At 46.1% G+C, this 16,016-nt stretch overlaps 1 protein-coding gene across 1 annotated transcript; it reads right to left on the reverse strand.

Annotated features, from left to right (window-relative positions):
- Nucleotides 1-1,459: 1,459 nt before the first annotated feature.
- On the reverse strand, nt 1,460-10,509 carry LOC111854073 (fascin-like). Its single transcript, XM_023831667.2, has 5 exons — nt 9,546-10,509; nt 5,515-5,671; nt 4,563-4,684; nt 4,192-4,359; nt 1,460-3,788 (listed from the first exon to the last, which is right to left on the reverse strand). The coding sequence occupies exons 1-5, from the start codon at nt 10,366-10,368 to the stop codon at nt 3,583-3,585; spliced, it is 1,476 nt and encodes a 491-aa protein (XP_023687435.1). The 5' UTR covers nt 10,369-10,509; the 3' UTR covers nt 1,460-3,582.
- Between the last annotated feature and the right edge of the window lie 5,507 nt (nt 10,510-16,016).

A 16,016-nucleotide genomic window follows, 5' to 3' on the forward strand; every position in this document is an offset into this window, starting at 1 on the left:
TCTGCTGGGCTCCCATCTCATTACCGGGGATGGGGTGTGGAGTGAGATTATGTCCCATCTGGGAATGGACAGAGCACTTCTTTAACCAATCACAGTCTTCATCGTATGACATCATCATTATTATTGTTATTATCATCATGAAATATGAAACATTGCTCCATACAGCCTTTGCAGGTAAGCATGTTCCTATGTTCTGTGTCTGTGACTTGTCACTTAACAAAAGGCTTGCACAATAAAATGGGTCCATTATAAATCTGTGCACCTTGCCGCTTAACAGAAAACACTGGCTTTCATTAATGTGTTGATATCATACAAGTAAGACTGTTATTGGTTAAAGTGAAACGCAAGCCACAGTGAACTCGGCAAAAACATGACACAGCACTTTAAATAGTGTAAATTATACATATATATGTATATTTGTGTATTTCTCTTAAGTGTAATTGTAGTAACTGTGTAATGTTTGCCGTCGAGTGCATGTGTTTTGTTATCATGTGACCATGAGTGTAAACTGTTGGCTTCCCTGTCTGCGCCGCTGCTAGTATTACAACCAATAGTGGCTGTTAATAGAGAGAGTAACTTCCATTCCAAAGAAGCTGTCATCTCCCTTATTAAAACGACTCACTTGCTCTCCACAATACATTTATTTGGGCTCTGATTGTGGGTCTGCTGCATTGAAAACACACTGTGCCTTCCAGGGCTGTGGCGTGACATAGAACAAACAAGGTGGTAATGTGACACATTGTTCTCACTGATGTCTTTGATTTCTTCTTGTCTTTCGAAGTACACGTCAACGCCGGTCCAAGACACCGTTTGGCAATTTGCCTAAAATAAAATTTGTTGATACCACAAAAACCAGCTTCAAACAATCAAACAAACCAGCTTTGCGTGATTGGCTGCATATAACTGATATATTTAATCATCATACCTGCGATGCTAGATATTTAGTGAACAGAAGCACATTAAAATGGTTTGATGGGTTTTCTTTCTTCAGTTGGTGGCATTGCTGCAATATCTCTGAGGTAACTGGGCAGCCAGAAATATGGGATGTAACCCGTCACCGGTAATAAATCTCGCTTCACAAAAGCGTCCTTGATGAGAAAGGTCAGCCTGCTTGACATCCAAGGGCTCGGGTGCATTTCGGGGGGGAGATGATTGCATTCCTGCAATGAGATGTGAGCAGCTCTGGTTCCAAAGTAAACTCAGAGAGGCCCCCACGCCCCAAAGCCTCCCCGCTTCGCCCGGCTATGTCTGTCAGATGGCGAGGGCGGGAAATGCACCATTTAATGCTTATTTACCGGCGGAGAGCCCTGGGTCAAGCCAGAATGGAGAGGGAGGAAAAAGCTCTGATCCCTGAGATTGGGCTGTGCTCAGATTTCTGATGGATCACCAGCAGCTAATGAACTGCTGCCTCGTTCTTCCATTTTTCATAAATGCTTGTAAATTTTACACCAACAACTGCTGTAGTTTCATATGCAAACTTTATTTGACATTGGATTTAAGTTATACAAATGGCACATAAGCGAAAAAAATAACCACATTATCAAAATGATAAAAAAATAAAAAAGGAAGTCTTACCTTTATGAAATAAAGGGGATTTTTTTTAACTCATTGATATTCTAAGAAAGACACAAACATTATCATCCTTCTTCCTTGCCTTTATAAGCCGTCTTTGCCCCAGAGTTTTCCTCGTGTTTCCTAGGACACCCTGGCCGCTTCCCCGCATCAGGGGGCCTTTTCTGATCGAACCCGCTGCCCTTGAGGCCAAAATAGGCAATGCGGAAGTGTGAGGTGGGCTTTCAGAGAAGCGGAGCACCAGTTTTCAGAGCACCTTGGGGCTTGAGGAGTGTGACGTGCAGTTTGATTTGGGGGGCAGTGCTGCTCTGGGAGGAATCGAGCCCCTTGAAGTGGATGCTCTCAAGAGGCTGTGTTCTCATTGGTTGATCATCTTTGTGTTCATGATGCCCCGCCCCCTCTTGGTGATAATGAAGGAGTGCCCATGATTACGGAATGCATTCGGCTCCGAAGAGGTTCAGACTTCCCAAGCCGCCATTGGCCTGTGAGTGAGGTGATCATGGGGTTGCGCAAATTTATTTGAATTTTTTTATTGGTCAGTTAGGAAAAGGGTTTTGACTCCCCCCCCCCCTCCCCCAGACTATGATAATGCCTGTGCCTTGGAATGGGATTTTTCCAGACAAAAAAAAAAACAATTTGTGCATTTCCAGTAAACTCCAGTAAACAAAGTGATGTGCTGTATGACGGCTCCAGGGAAAAGGAGCAGGACTAAACTCTCCACAAGCGTCTGACTAGTAGAGGAGGGCTCATCATCTGATGTTCTGAAACATCCACAAAGTGTTGAACCTGCAACATTACCTTAGAGCTTCTTGTAATACATACTTTAGGTTTACAGTTACACAATTAACACAGCGGCAATGAGGCAACTCCACCACAGAGGGCGACAATTCACATTGTATAATGTTTTTTTTCTTTTTTAAATAAAAATAAGACATTTCTTGGTTAGATTGTTTTGCTCCAGGTCTTGGGCATAAATGAGATGAGACTTATCAGGAAATCCATTTCCATTTCAGTTGCCACTCCATCTGGCCAAATGACACTGAGGGTTTAAGTGGTATTTTCAAGAGGTGCTACTTCATAAATTTCCACTAAAATAAACAGAATATTGCAAGGAACGTTGTGCATACAGTTTCCAGTTGTCTGGGGCTGTATATCTGAAGCAGTACTGGATCACCTACATACCAAGAAACAGAAGAGACAGGCTACACATTCAAACTTCAGGCGGTTACTGCAAAATACTATGATCAGTCTTCTGGCTTTAAAATACTGAGCGCTGGCAATATACAGAGAGGCTTAGACTTTCTTAAAGCAGAGGCAGGGCTGAGAGTTAGTTTATGATGGAAGGGGACAGTTTGCAGGAAACTCAAACATCAGCGAATTTGATGAGGAAACTAGATCTCACAGCTCTGTGAACGTGCATGTGGAGCTGGCTTGCCGGAAGCGCGACCCATCAAATGCGGCAGAGAAGGCGGTTTAACAGGAAGCCTTCTAATGCAAGAGGACACTGGCCTTCCTGGAACCGCAACGCGAACTATCTGTACGGGACCATCGTTCTTGTGGCTGAGGTGCTGGCCAGGGTAAGTACTTTCATTTCTGCTTGGGTTGGTGCTAAGATCATGTGACCATATCCACTCATACTATTTTCCTTTTTTGTTATGGTTTTTTTCCCTAAACTGCATTTTGATATTTGTGTATATCAAACTTTGGTTTTTGTCAAGTGCAGAGTTGCATCGACCAAAGTTACTGCCAAACAAACCAGATTTGGGGGGTTTATTTCTGAGCTCTGCCGTGTCGGAGGTCGCTTTGTGCTGGGTGGGGGGTGTCTGTCTCGAACCACACAATTGCCGGCGTGTCAAGTCTGTTTCAGACTGATTCAGCTACCGACGATGAGTTTCGGCCACTTAAATGTCACATGCATGCACGTTACAGAAAACTCATAATCAAAATGAAAAACGGAAAATGAATGAAGATGATGAACAGTGAGAAGCCACAGTGGTGACTAAAGTGCTGCTAGTACTCCCACATGGTGGAGCTCTCCACGGCGTCGGCATTGGCCTTCAGGACCCCGGCGTGGTCCCCCTTCAGGTACTTGCCCTTTGTGGTCTTGATGGCCACTTTATTATAGTCGCAGAACTCCAGCAGGAAGTGGACCGGAGTGTCGCTGCTGCTGGTCACCGTGGACTCGCTCCCCACCATCCAGTACTTTCCAGTGCAATCTGGGGGGGGGTGGAGATTACAGGCCTGAGGTAACAGGGCAGCATCAGCAATTGTGGGGAGTCACTGATGCTTCAGCTTTTGAGGTGGGCCTTTGGAATCTTGATTAGATACATCTATGCATGGATGAAACTGCGTTTGCCTCAATCTTACTCTTAAAGTGTAATCTTACACCAAGCACAAGACCAGCGTGTAGATGCACATAGGTAGCTAATAGTTTGGATAGTTCAGGTCCAGATAATCAAAATTCAGACCAAAATCTTGTTTCAACCAACCATTCAGCATAAAGAGTCACAGATACAGATTACTCAACTGGTTGGTTGAAACAAAACCTTGGCGAGGATGTTTAATTACTGGGCCTGAACTATACACCTCTGGTAGCTGATTAGTCCTGCTGGGACTGACCTCTAAGGCTATAAGCCCCATTGTCAAAGTCCAGCTGAAAGACATCATAAGAGGAGCGGTTGCAGTCCAGGGTCCCGGTCACTCTCCGGCACCCGATGAAACCATGTTCCCCTCTCAGGACAATCAGGGGCCTGTTGATGAGCTTCATCAGGAACTCCTCTGTCTCTCCTAGGCATGAATGGAGCAGAACGTATCGGAATTTTAATATATACATTAGGCTGAAGGAAGGGTGTGACTCGAGAGCCTCTTGCAAATGCAGCTGTGCTCAGTTGTATCTGATCTCTAGACCTCGAAATTCTGACCTTGGCAATGCCAACTAATGGAAACACAACACCATGGGCAGCTGTGGAGACCAACCCTCCCCAACTCACCCGCCGATTCGATGGTCGCTGCTAGCTGGCCGTTCTTCTTGGCCGCCACGTATTTCCCATTGGCGGCCCTCAGGGTGATTTTCCTGTCACGCCACTCGATGTCAAAGTAGCAGTTTGCAGACCTGGAGGCACAAACCAAACCGCAAGATGATTCAAGCGACCAAGCGATAGTGATCCCATTGCTGGTGGATAGATCCCAATTTCGACACCAAATACATATTTTTCTGTTTAGAAAAGTACTGCATGTTCTGCATATTCCTATATCTCTTTGTTCCTGTTGGAGTGGAAAAGTCATGCATGAGTTTTAGTTACAGTTAAGACTATAGAACCTATACCACTAGTCTACTGCAAGAGCAAAGGTTTAAGTAAAGTGATGACCTCCCGGATCATAATTGATCCCCTGCTTGTCACATGTTTTCGGCAGTGATTTCCTGATTGTGGTGCCTATTGGATCATTTGACAAAACAGGAACATGTGCAATTGTTTAGATGATTCTGGGTTGTCCTACGTAATGGACTTTGATCTCTCACCCTGAGCTTGAGTCCACCTTCATAGGTACCAAGATTATAAGAAATTTGACTGGGATACCAACTGGCAGATGCATAGCTTTGAGTTTTTTTAATTTGAGGTTTATAAAAAAACATTGAACTTTCTACAAGGCCTCAGCTAAAAAACTCCACTGAAAGAGTTAGACTTAAACTTGCCACTACAGCACCTTGAACTCAAAGAATGACATGACATGGGATAGGAGTTTAGTTGAAATGACAGGTTATGTGAACTCATAACCTCGTACAGCTAGAGTAGAGTATTAGTAGATCCATGACACCAGACACATTGATCAGCTCATCACTATATATCTACAGCAGGAATGTGGCTGTGAGGACTGATGATTCTTCTGAACGCTAAGGGGACCTAGCAGGAGGAAATGGACACACACTAGGCTTGGGCTCACTTTGTAGAAGCTGTACACTGCAGTCCACCGTTGGCAGTCAGGGTCCAGTACTTCCCAGTGCAGGTGCGGAAGGCACACTTCTTTGTGTCCTTACTGATCTCCATCTGGAAGGTCTCCTGGTCGCTTTCCTCATCTTGGTTGGCTGAAAGGTCCATTCCTGAAAAACAAGCAAGTCCAGAATCGGCTAAGAATGCTGGTCTAACGTAAACAATGAAACATCAAATGGAAGGCTGACTGAAATCAGACACAAAAATTATTTGTAGATATACTTTTGTAGAGGTTTGCGATTCTGCCTGATCTCCATAGACATTGTGATGGTTTTTTTTTCTCTTTTCTTCTGTGAATAATGAACTCTGTGAGTAATGACCATGGTGTCCAGGTGTTCCCACATCTTTTGAACTTATTAGAAGCTCAGTAGGAAATCCAGGCCCTTCCACTCTGCTCAGTGACCTTTGCAGACCTATCAGGATCAGCCTCCAGGATCCCCTGGAGGGAACAGCCGTCCTCTGGGACTCACAGTCCTCACACATGCCAGAAATCTTAGTCAGGCAACAGCAGCCGGATCCACAGACCACATCCTCTGCAAGCTAAACCTGACTCCCGATACTGTTAGAAAGCAAGACGTGAAACAGCTACAGAAACCCACTTCAGAGTGTGTGGACACTGATACCTAATGGAAAATGTGGTTTAGTTACATCTTAATCGACAGGACCACATCACTATGCCACACTGGAAGTATTTACAGGAGACCCTGCAGCCACATTAAAATTCTGCCCTGACTGAACCACTGAATAGAGTGCATTTTATTTGAGCTATTGAGGTACTAATCATGTGGCTCCACTTTCTCCATCTGCTCAGGATATATTAGGAGTTAACATAAGGATACATATTTCTGTATGGAACACATGTAGAGCATAAAGGCCTGGATGGGGTAACAGAGGGCAGCTTCCCAAGTTCCAAAAGGGAAAAAGCACATACGTGGCGAGGGTTATTATCAGAAAATGTATCTTTTCACGTCGTGAATCCATCTTTAATTGGCATCGTATGCTGCCTTCAGTTTTGTCATCATTCACTCTTCTATCCAATCATTTCAAACTATCCCCATCTCTGCCTTTAATTACTTTGGCAAAAGATGGTCTCTTCGGGAAGATTAAATTTCCACAGAAATATGCGAGTATGACTGAGTGAGCGAGTGAGAGAGGGAGAGAGGAGGGAAAGAGGGAGGGAGGTGGGGAACAGGGGTGATGAGAAACACATGGGTCAAAATGGCTGCTTAGCAGAGCTGCCGCGGTGGACACGAGGGCCTAAAACGAGCCGTAAATCCATCTGGGCAAGAGAAACTCCTCTTCACTCTCCACCAACTGTAAAAACGAGCTTCTTAGTGAACCTGCTTCTTTGCTTATTTGCTTTTCTGTGATCTTTCCTGATATGTCAGCTTCTGGTTAAATTCAACATGGGAGCCTATCGGTGAAAATAGTCGCAGCTGTTAAACGTCTGTAGATAAAGCAGCGCTCACTCCTCACAGCCTCCAGAAGGCAGCGTCAGCACCACTAACCAGCAAGCACATCTCCAGAGCTCCTTAAACGCACTTAAGCTCTCTCCGGCAGCCGTTGTCCTCACAGATGACCTGTCCCCACTGATCTCCCAACAGATATGGGGTCTCTGTCCATTAAGGCAGCTTGCCAAGGGTCTGGGAGCCCCGGCTAACAGAGCACGAGTCGCACTTCTAGAAGCCCATGCCGACCCGAACTTTCTGGTGAAATAAGAGCCCATCGCAGAGGAATGGCTATGACGTCGAGTTTGTCCACGCTCACTCTTTGATGCATATAAAAAGCAGAGAGGAGCTGCAGAGAAGAAACGCTTAGAGGACTGGGAAAAATGGGAGAGGAGAGTCCGCACAGTGCAGCCTGTCATTTTAAAGCCACACTGGGCCCTGGCACCAGAGCCTGGAGATTAAACGCCAGAATCACGGACGGCTTAAACGCTGACATGTGCTGCAGGCAACCCTAAAACCAAACCCATTATAGTTAGATGTCCACATGAAAAAAGCTCCTCTAAATCATTAGGGAACCAAGAGTAGAGCTACGGGAGCTTTTAACCTGCCGCAGGATTAAAGGCTTTTCTAAAGCATGTTATTTTACTCCCTTATTGCTGGACTGAGACTAATGTCCTAAAGAGGCCACCATTGTTCAGGGGGGCTGGGGCCTTTCAGCTGGGGGGTGCCGGGAGAGCCCTGGGGGGTGCGCTCTGCCTTTGTTCTTTGGCCACAACCGGTTCCTAACACACGGGCAGAAAATGCCGAATGCAGCCACTAATGTAATGAGCTGTGGTCTAAGGGCTGCGCCGCTAGGTAAACAGGACGGGTCTGTGACCGCCAGGTTAGCGTCCGGCTAGTGCCTCTACAAACTCCATAGATGCCCGGCCATTGTCTGATTATTTGCTTATGCAGATGACAGCTAGGTCCGCTTGTTTGCTTTTTTGCAAATCTATTTATGGTCCGGCCAGGAAATCGAAGGCGGTGGTACACGACACTCGTCTGGACAGAACAGCCAGCGACAGAGGCTGTTTATCCAGCAGCTGGCCTAGCTTGCCCCTCTCAGAGGAGGGCCCAGAACGCTCCACAGAAATGTCTCATTAGAGTCTTTCAAGCCACGGCTGGGCAAATGAAAGGCCTTTGACTGACAAAAGGGAGCGTGCACAAGAGAGGGGCCTCGTCGCTCTCTATTCTACAGCGACCACGTGCAGCCGCTGGGCCCCTGGCATCCAATCAGCCGCCTGGTGGGTCGGGCCACATCCCGCGCCAAAGCATTCACACACTATCACCCCGAATGCAGAGCAGCTCTTTTCTTAAGAAATCAAAGGGCATTCTGGGAAACTGGTCAGAGAATGCATTTTGTAATTATGACAACATGTGCTAGTCTTGGTTACAATTTCATGCTTTTGTCAGACATTTTGTTTAAAGTATTAGGATAATTCTAACTATTTTTATAAAATTAAATATAATATAAAGTCAATAAAGAAGAATATAGTTTCTCTTAGTAAAATATTGCATGTCTGTTCTTAAATAATTCTGTCGTTTGGCCTTTTCTCCAGACAAACATGATGGCTACCCATTTCACACTCTTTTGAGCTATAGCGACAGTTTTAGCAGCATAATCACAGTGTAAGTGGCAAGCATCGGACTTAGTGTCACAAATACTGTAGCAATCCTCCCTGAACCCAATTCTTGGTAAACTGCCATTAAAGCAAACAACTTAAGTGATACTCCGTTGACATTTTCAATACAGCAATCAAAATGTAAACCAAAGAAAAAATCACTAAAAACCAAATATGAAACTAAAAATTGGTGAAGTGCTGGAAAGATCGCATTTTCTTACCTTCCTTTTGCCGACCGTTTTATTCTGTTGTATTTTAAATAAGACCGCATACTTTAGCCAAAGGGGTAGTGCTGACGCCAAATGACCTTGCCTGGAAATCACTTCGACTACTACCGTGAAATCAGTGCACGTTTCATACAAAGCGAAAAAATTATAAGGCTGTTTCCTGCAGCAGGAAACAAAAGCTTTCTTAAGGTAAACGCATCGCTACTGCTGACTTTTCCCTGATCGGTCAAAGCTTGGAGTGATTGTAGCGCGTTCGAGCGTTTTTTTTTTTTTTTAGTTTACTTCTAATTTAATGTCTCCTGTTAGGGGGAATATAATAAAACCACCGTATCTCCGAAGCCTTGTAAGAGGCCGAGAGAGAAGGTCATGGTTGGATTTACAGCTGTGCTCTCTGGAATAAGATTTGCAGTCCTGCGTGTGCCCATTATGTCTTTTTGAAAGGTGTATATACAAAGTATCAGCTTAATGTTCCTTTAGTTTACCGAATGTCACCTTTTATGTAAATCAATTTGAAAACATTAACCAATTTGTCTGTTAGATTTAATAATATGTTTATTATTAAATATATATATATATATATATATATATATGTTTTAATAACAATATACAGCATGCACATTGCGGGTGAATGGACACTGGAGGTCTTACCCTGCCTGGTAGACACATTCCTGTCGTTTCCAGAGGTTAGCACCACTTGTGGGTGACTCTGTTCCAGCACGAAGAGCTCATCTTTCCCAACCTTGCTGCTCTTGCCAGATTTCATGGTCCCACTGGGGCCCGAGGGAGCCAGGTACTTCCCTTCGCAGTCCCTGAAGGCGACCTTTCCCGACCTGAACTCCAGCGTGTAGCCGGTCATTTTGTCGGGCTTCTGAGCCAGGGAGCCATCGCTCTTCAGGAACCGATTGTCCGATGTCTGGAGGTGGTATTTCTGGTCCTGGAACACGAGAGTGATCAGGGAGTCGACGCCCCAGGGGACATCCCTGTCAATCGCGATCTCGTCCACCTTTGAGCTCAGGTGGGCGTACCTCTTCCTGGTGATGCTGTAGATGTTGACCTGTGGGTGCATGGCGATGTGGACGCTCCATTTTTCCGCCACGGAGATAGTCTGGGCAAAGCAGACGATGCGGTCCTCGGTGCCGCCCAGGTAGCGCTTGTGCGGCTCGGACTGCAGGGACCAGCGCCCATCGTCGTGAGCTGTGATGGTGAACTTGCAGTCCTCGCCGGGGGTCTCGCTGTCACATGTGATGTTGCCATCCTTATCAGCCGCGATGTACCTGCCGAGGTGGCTCTTGAGGAAAACCACGTTGGAGTCGTCGCCATCCTGCTCCAGGGTCCAGATTTGCTTCTTCTTCATGCTGGTGGCTGAGGCGTTGATCTTAAAGCCAAACGTTTCGGCGGTGAGGTATTTGTTCCCGCAGTTGATGAGCCCAAACTGGATTTTGAGCATGTCGCTGGTTCCGTTTGCCGTCATGGTTGTAGCTAGGGCAGAGAGCGAAAGCGCTGGGTCTGATCGGGTTATGTGGTGGATGCGATGCTTGTGCGGATGCTTTGTCCAAGCCGGGAGCACGTACTGAACAGCAGCCTCAGACAGCCCGACGTCCAGCCAGACAGATGCGGCTTTTATACGGACGGGTGATGTCAGGCTGCCGGCTCCGCCTCCGCCTTTAAATATGAGCCTGGAGGAAAAATCTGCCGCAAAACGCCGATGATCTGCAGAGAAGCGCTGTCAGCAGGAGCCTTTTCCAGCGCCAATAGGTGTGTCCCTTAGAAACCGGTGCAATGTGTCTGCCCTAAAATCAGAGATCCTGATGCACGGAAAACACGGCATTTCTGCGTCATCGGGAAATGTTAAAACAGATGGATGATCTGCGTGAAATGAATTTTAATCGAGAGTATTGTTTTGCATCTATTCTTAATGGTCGTTGTTTATTGTTTTATTGTTGGTTTATAACACGCATGAATGTCAGTCGGTAAGCAGACGTGTGACGAGAACGTGTCGCTTCTGATATATTATCCCATCACCGGCGACAGAAAACAAGGAGGACAAAACTCTGTGTGTCTGATCACACAATGATCTATTCATAAGCGTGAAAAGCTGCTCAGAAAGGGCGAGAAGATTGTGAACGGCATACAACCGCTCCGTCCACATAATATTGGTGTAACTTTGACAGTATAAAATACAGTTTTTATGAGATAACCGCAATTTTCAGTATGTCCCATGAAAGGATCGGGATTTCAATTTCAAGTATCAAGTGTATGCTACTATGTCTCATTAGATGCTTTCAATTTCTTAAATAATATATGCTTTTCTAGTTTACTGAAGTAGATCATTTTGTGCTGTTATTTTGGTCCCTTTGTGTTACTTTTCATTGTGCAAGTGTGAGCAGAACTGAAATGTTCATGCAACAAAAAGTGGAGAGAATTAGCATTGAAAGCTGGGCCCCAATGCAGCCTCTGCTGAAGAATAGGACCATAAATATGTCACAGAGTGTGAATGAAGTGACTGAGAGGCTAATGTTTGCTAGGACTGGTCGCTGGGTGTCAGTTACTGCTATCGTACAGGTCCACAAATCGGGAGCCCGCTTGTGTTGTGGAATGGACCTGCTGTAACGGGTGACTGACTATGTCTCACATGTCCACACCAGGATAATGTGAGGTGAGGAGTTGAGAGTGGCCCATCTGGAGATCTCATCACCGGGGGGTGTGGGGGGGTCGATGCGGGTGAGGTCACAGTGGCCCAGCATCGTGACATATTCCGTGAGATAATCATGCAGACCCAAGCATCCATCAAAGGCCAGTGTGTCTGGCATATGTCTGACTTTGCAACAGTATTTCTGTTTGTGCTGAGGTATCCAGCAGCTACGAGACCTTGGCTGGGAGCGTGTCAGGCCTGAGCCCTCCTCCCCCACCCTCTGGGATGGTGATATCACTGGGGGCTGTTTCTGTGTGGTCCCCAGTCTCTCTCTCCCGACCTGACTTCCCTTCCGCTATGTCCTGCCTCTTGCTGTGCTCCAAGCTATTTCGCCAATGCATTATCTGTACTGCTCATACTGCGATACATCTCTACACCTCTGCCTGGACCCCCTGGCAGATATGGAGCTGAGAGGCCAACAGCAGACAGCTGCGTGACATATTTCGCATTTCTGAAGAGTTCGCTGAACTTCCTCTGTGGATTCCAGCTCTGGAGCCGCACTCGAGTGGGCTGGGAGTTTTCGGGTTGCATCGTTCAAGGTTCGGCGCTGTCTCTGCGCTGGCGTCAAAACCTGCTTGGCTTAATTCTTTAGCACCGTCAGCGAAAAGAATCCTATAGGAGCTATGTTGGTGGGGGAGGGGCTGAGTGGAGCTGTGTGTGTGTGTGTGTGTGTGTGTGTGTGTGTGTGTGTGTGAAAGAGTGCAGACCCCAATAGTTTCTCACATGCTCTCCCACCTCCCCATCTTGCCCCTTCACCCTTTCTGCATGGGTGCTATCTCCCATTCCAGCCGGTCAGCTCCTTTGTCCATGATGAAAGACGTCCGTTTGTTTGCAGGGGAGCAGGGGCTCGCATACCACAGCCATCTCCCCCCTCCATCATTAGCGGAGGCCGCTAGCAGGGCCACTGTTTGCTTAAGATGAGGAGATGCCAATAGCGGAACGAGAGATAAGGAGCCATAAAAGAAGACTGTGGCAGAATGTTTTGTTTTCATAATTTGTGTTAAAGCTGTACATGGATAGATAGATAGATAGATAGATAGATAGATAGATAGATAGATAGATAGATAGATAGATAGATAGATAGATAGATAGATAGATAGATTTAGAGAGAAAGTGCAGGGATGACAGCATACTCACAGCCTCTATATTTGTCGAGAGTGAGATTCACACTGGGGCTCATCTTTGTCTGTGAGCTGTTGTAGTTGCCATGGTAACTGTGCTCCAATCAGCCTCCTGATAAAAAAAGTCATGGTCTGCTGCAGCAGTGTGAGAATGTTGATGAAATAGGAGTGGCAGGAGGACTATATGTTCATATGTTGTATATTTACATTTTAATCTCGCGTCCTAAATCACTCCCAGGCATGACTTGTTTGAGATAGCTGTAATTATTTGGGGAACTGCTCTAAGAAATGTTTGAAATGATCGGCGTCGAGTTACTGCTTAGCTGCTACAGTAATATCACTGATTCCTGATTAGTGTTCTTGTTTGAAGGTGGAACTATCAGGCCTTTCCCAGGGATCCGCCTGACGCCTGTCTGCTGTGCAGTGCCCTGTGGCTTTGCAGTGCTCTGTGGCTTTGCAGTGCAGCTGTCCACATCCAGCTGGGGTTCCCCAGTAAGCTCTGTCCGTCTCGGGGGGCCGATGCTCTGGCTGCTCCTTATATACGGGTGTCAGGTCACATCAATGCCCGCAGCTGTGCTGCTGATCCGGGGGGCATTCCCACTAGCCCCTCACCCAAATCCAACACCCCCACATGTCAGTGGGGACAGGCAAGCATTTGTCGATATCAATCAGCAAATTCTCCCATAGTTTCTACTTCCTTCCCCATTGCCCTCGGATTAACTGGGCAGCGTGGAAATTCCTGGCATCTTTCCAAGCTGAGGGGGGATGTCTTGCGCTGCCAGTAATGACGTCGCACCACAACGGGGTGGCGACGATTGTTCCAGCCTCCCCACAAACCATTGAATTTGGCTGGGGCTGAGGGACAGAGCTAAGTATGTCTGAGAGGCAGAGCTAGATGCCAAGGCCCCACCCACTTGACTTGTGGCGAGGGGCTCACTCTTGATGCGTGGCACATGGACCTCGGCATCCTACGCTCACAAACCGGTTTTTACTGGACCGTGTCTCGGTGATCGATGAGATAGGAAGCCTATCCCTATTAGTGGTCCTAGAGGGCATTCCTGATCCTGCTCACGTTTCTTCAGTAGTCCTGCTAGTATTCAATGCACGTGAGCCTGGTGTGTGTGTGTGTGTGTGTGTGTGTTCGGCACCTGAAGGACCTGCCGTAGTGCAGTGCGGTATCACATCGATATTATGCCCTGCATGCGCAATAATCACCAGGACTGCAGATGACGGCAGCTTTCCAGTACTATACGGACGTTTATTTACAACCACAATTTGTTACGCAGGTTAGCAGTGCGCCTAAAATATTAATGAGGCATTTTATGATGCCCAAAAGTTAGTAATCAGTAAAAATTTCGCATGTCCTGTGTTTAATAAACATATCAGACTTTAAAATGAAAAACTACCACCACTGACCTCTTTATCTTGTTTTTCCACAAGATCTTCTCTTTTAAAAGATGGCTGCTGAGCTCTTCCTTTATTCACCCCACTTCAATGCAAATCGCACTGAAGTATACCAAACTATACCAAACTATAGTATACCAAAACAGTATTATGTGGTGTGCCCCACTAAAGTAAAGATACGTCAGGTTTATACAGACTTTTGGGTGTCACAAAACGCATTTCATTAATATGTACTACTCTGCTTAACAGTATAATACTGAAAATGCTGGCATCTGGCCAAATGTTTCGTCCATCATCTGAAGCCTGGGTGACTATTGCACATGCGGCATACAGTATCGATGGGATATTGCCCAGCTCGACTCTGCCATTTCCCATTACGTCAGCTCAGACCTGCACTCTGGATCTGTTGAGATTTAAACTATGACACATTTGCTTAATAACTGGGCCCAGGAATGCAGTGAAAGACTCAAAAGCGACCCACCCCCAGATTTGGTTTCCTGTGTTCCCGCTCAAGGTCAGATGTCCCATATTACTCCCCGCTGGGGGGCTCGGTGGTACTCATACTGTGCCTTGCAGGTGGCCATTTTGAATCCCTGATGCAAACAGGCAGCCAATGAATCGATCCATTTGCTTAATGTGATTCATAATGCTGAGACTCTATATATGAACGCATTATCAAAAATATTATACAAATAGTAATTAAAGGATAATCATACCCTCTACAGACACCTTTCTGGGTGTGGCTGACAGGCAGTATTAACCAGTCACTGTCCATTGTTTTGGTGGGGTGATGAGTAGGCAAAGGTCACCGTCGGGCCCTTAAACGAGGCCCCCAGGACTGGCTGAGTCTGCATTGCAGGTTAAACATAAACGTACCAAAATTTCACACCAAAATATTTGGGAGACTGAAAGAGGCATTTAGAAATGAAAACTTTAGGTGCCAATTATTCAGGTCTAGGTGTTTAGATACCAAACTTCTGTTAATCAAGGGAACAGTGGACCTTCTACTGCAGTATAAACACATTTATATCACCTAATGTTGCTCTCTGGCTGCAACACAGGAAATTAACATGACAGTCATCTGTATACTGAGTGGTATGTTCAGGTCATGTGTAATTAGCATAGCAGTGTCAATACAGTATTATAGTAATGCGAGTTACGATGCCAGATGGTGGGGGGGGGGGGGGGGGGGGTGTTACTGTGTCACTTGGATAACAGAACAAACACTTTCAGTCACTCTTGCTGGTTTACAGGTATTTATAAAGTCTGTCTTAGATCATATGTTCAGGTGCAGCCCCCCATACACACCCAACACCCCTTTCAGTGATTATTTACAGCAGATGACCCCCCCCCCCCCCCCACAGAGCAGCCATGTCAGATGCTGAGGAGCAACCCTCCAGCATCCTTGAGGGTCACACCTCGGTTCTCGCACCCAAATCACAAAAATTGTGCCAATTTTTACAGATTTTTTCCCCCCTTTGTGAATGAATTTCCTGCTAGAAATCTCAAACCCAGCTCTTCTCTGTGTCCTAAGATTTTACAATCTCGCCAGTCTTTTGAAGTCCAGTTTTAAAAATAGCTGCTTTGCAACTCCAATTACAAAGAGCCCGGGAAGCCTTCCTGGGCCCAGAGGCGACAGCTCGCCGTGTCCGTACTGTGAGGCACCTCAGTGACCTTCCAGTGCTGCACTATAGATCTTCCTGTGAGTGAGGTCACAGTGAACACAGTGGAACTAGGTGTGAAGGAGGCTTTTAGGGGTATATGACACTGTATCATGTTTTATGGATCTGCTGGTATAATCCACACTTGATCTAACTTCAATAGTTCTTTCTAGCTATATAGAGGCAGCCCAAAGAAAAATCAGTCAGTGTGTTTAAATGAGCATCAGACTGATGTCCTGAG

The sequence above is a fragment of the Paramormyrops kingsleyae genome, chromosome 22 (assembly GCF_048594095.1).
Source record: "Paramormyrops kingsleyae isolate MSU_618 chromosome 22, PKINGS_0.4, whole genome shotgun sequence".
NCBI classification, from domain to species: Eukaryota; Metazoa; Chordata; class Actinopteri; order Osteoglossiformes; family Mormyridae; genus Paramormyrops; species Paramormyrops kingsleyae.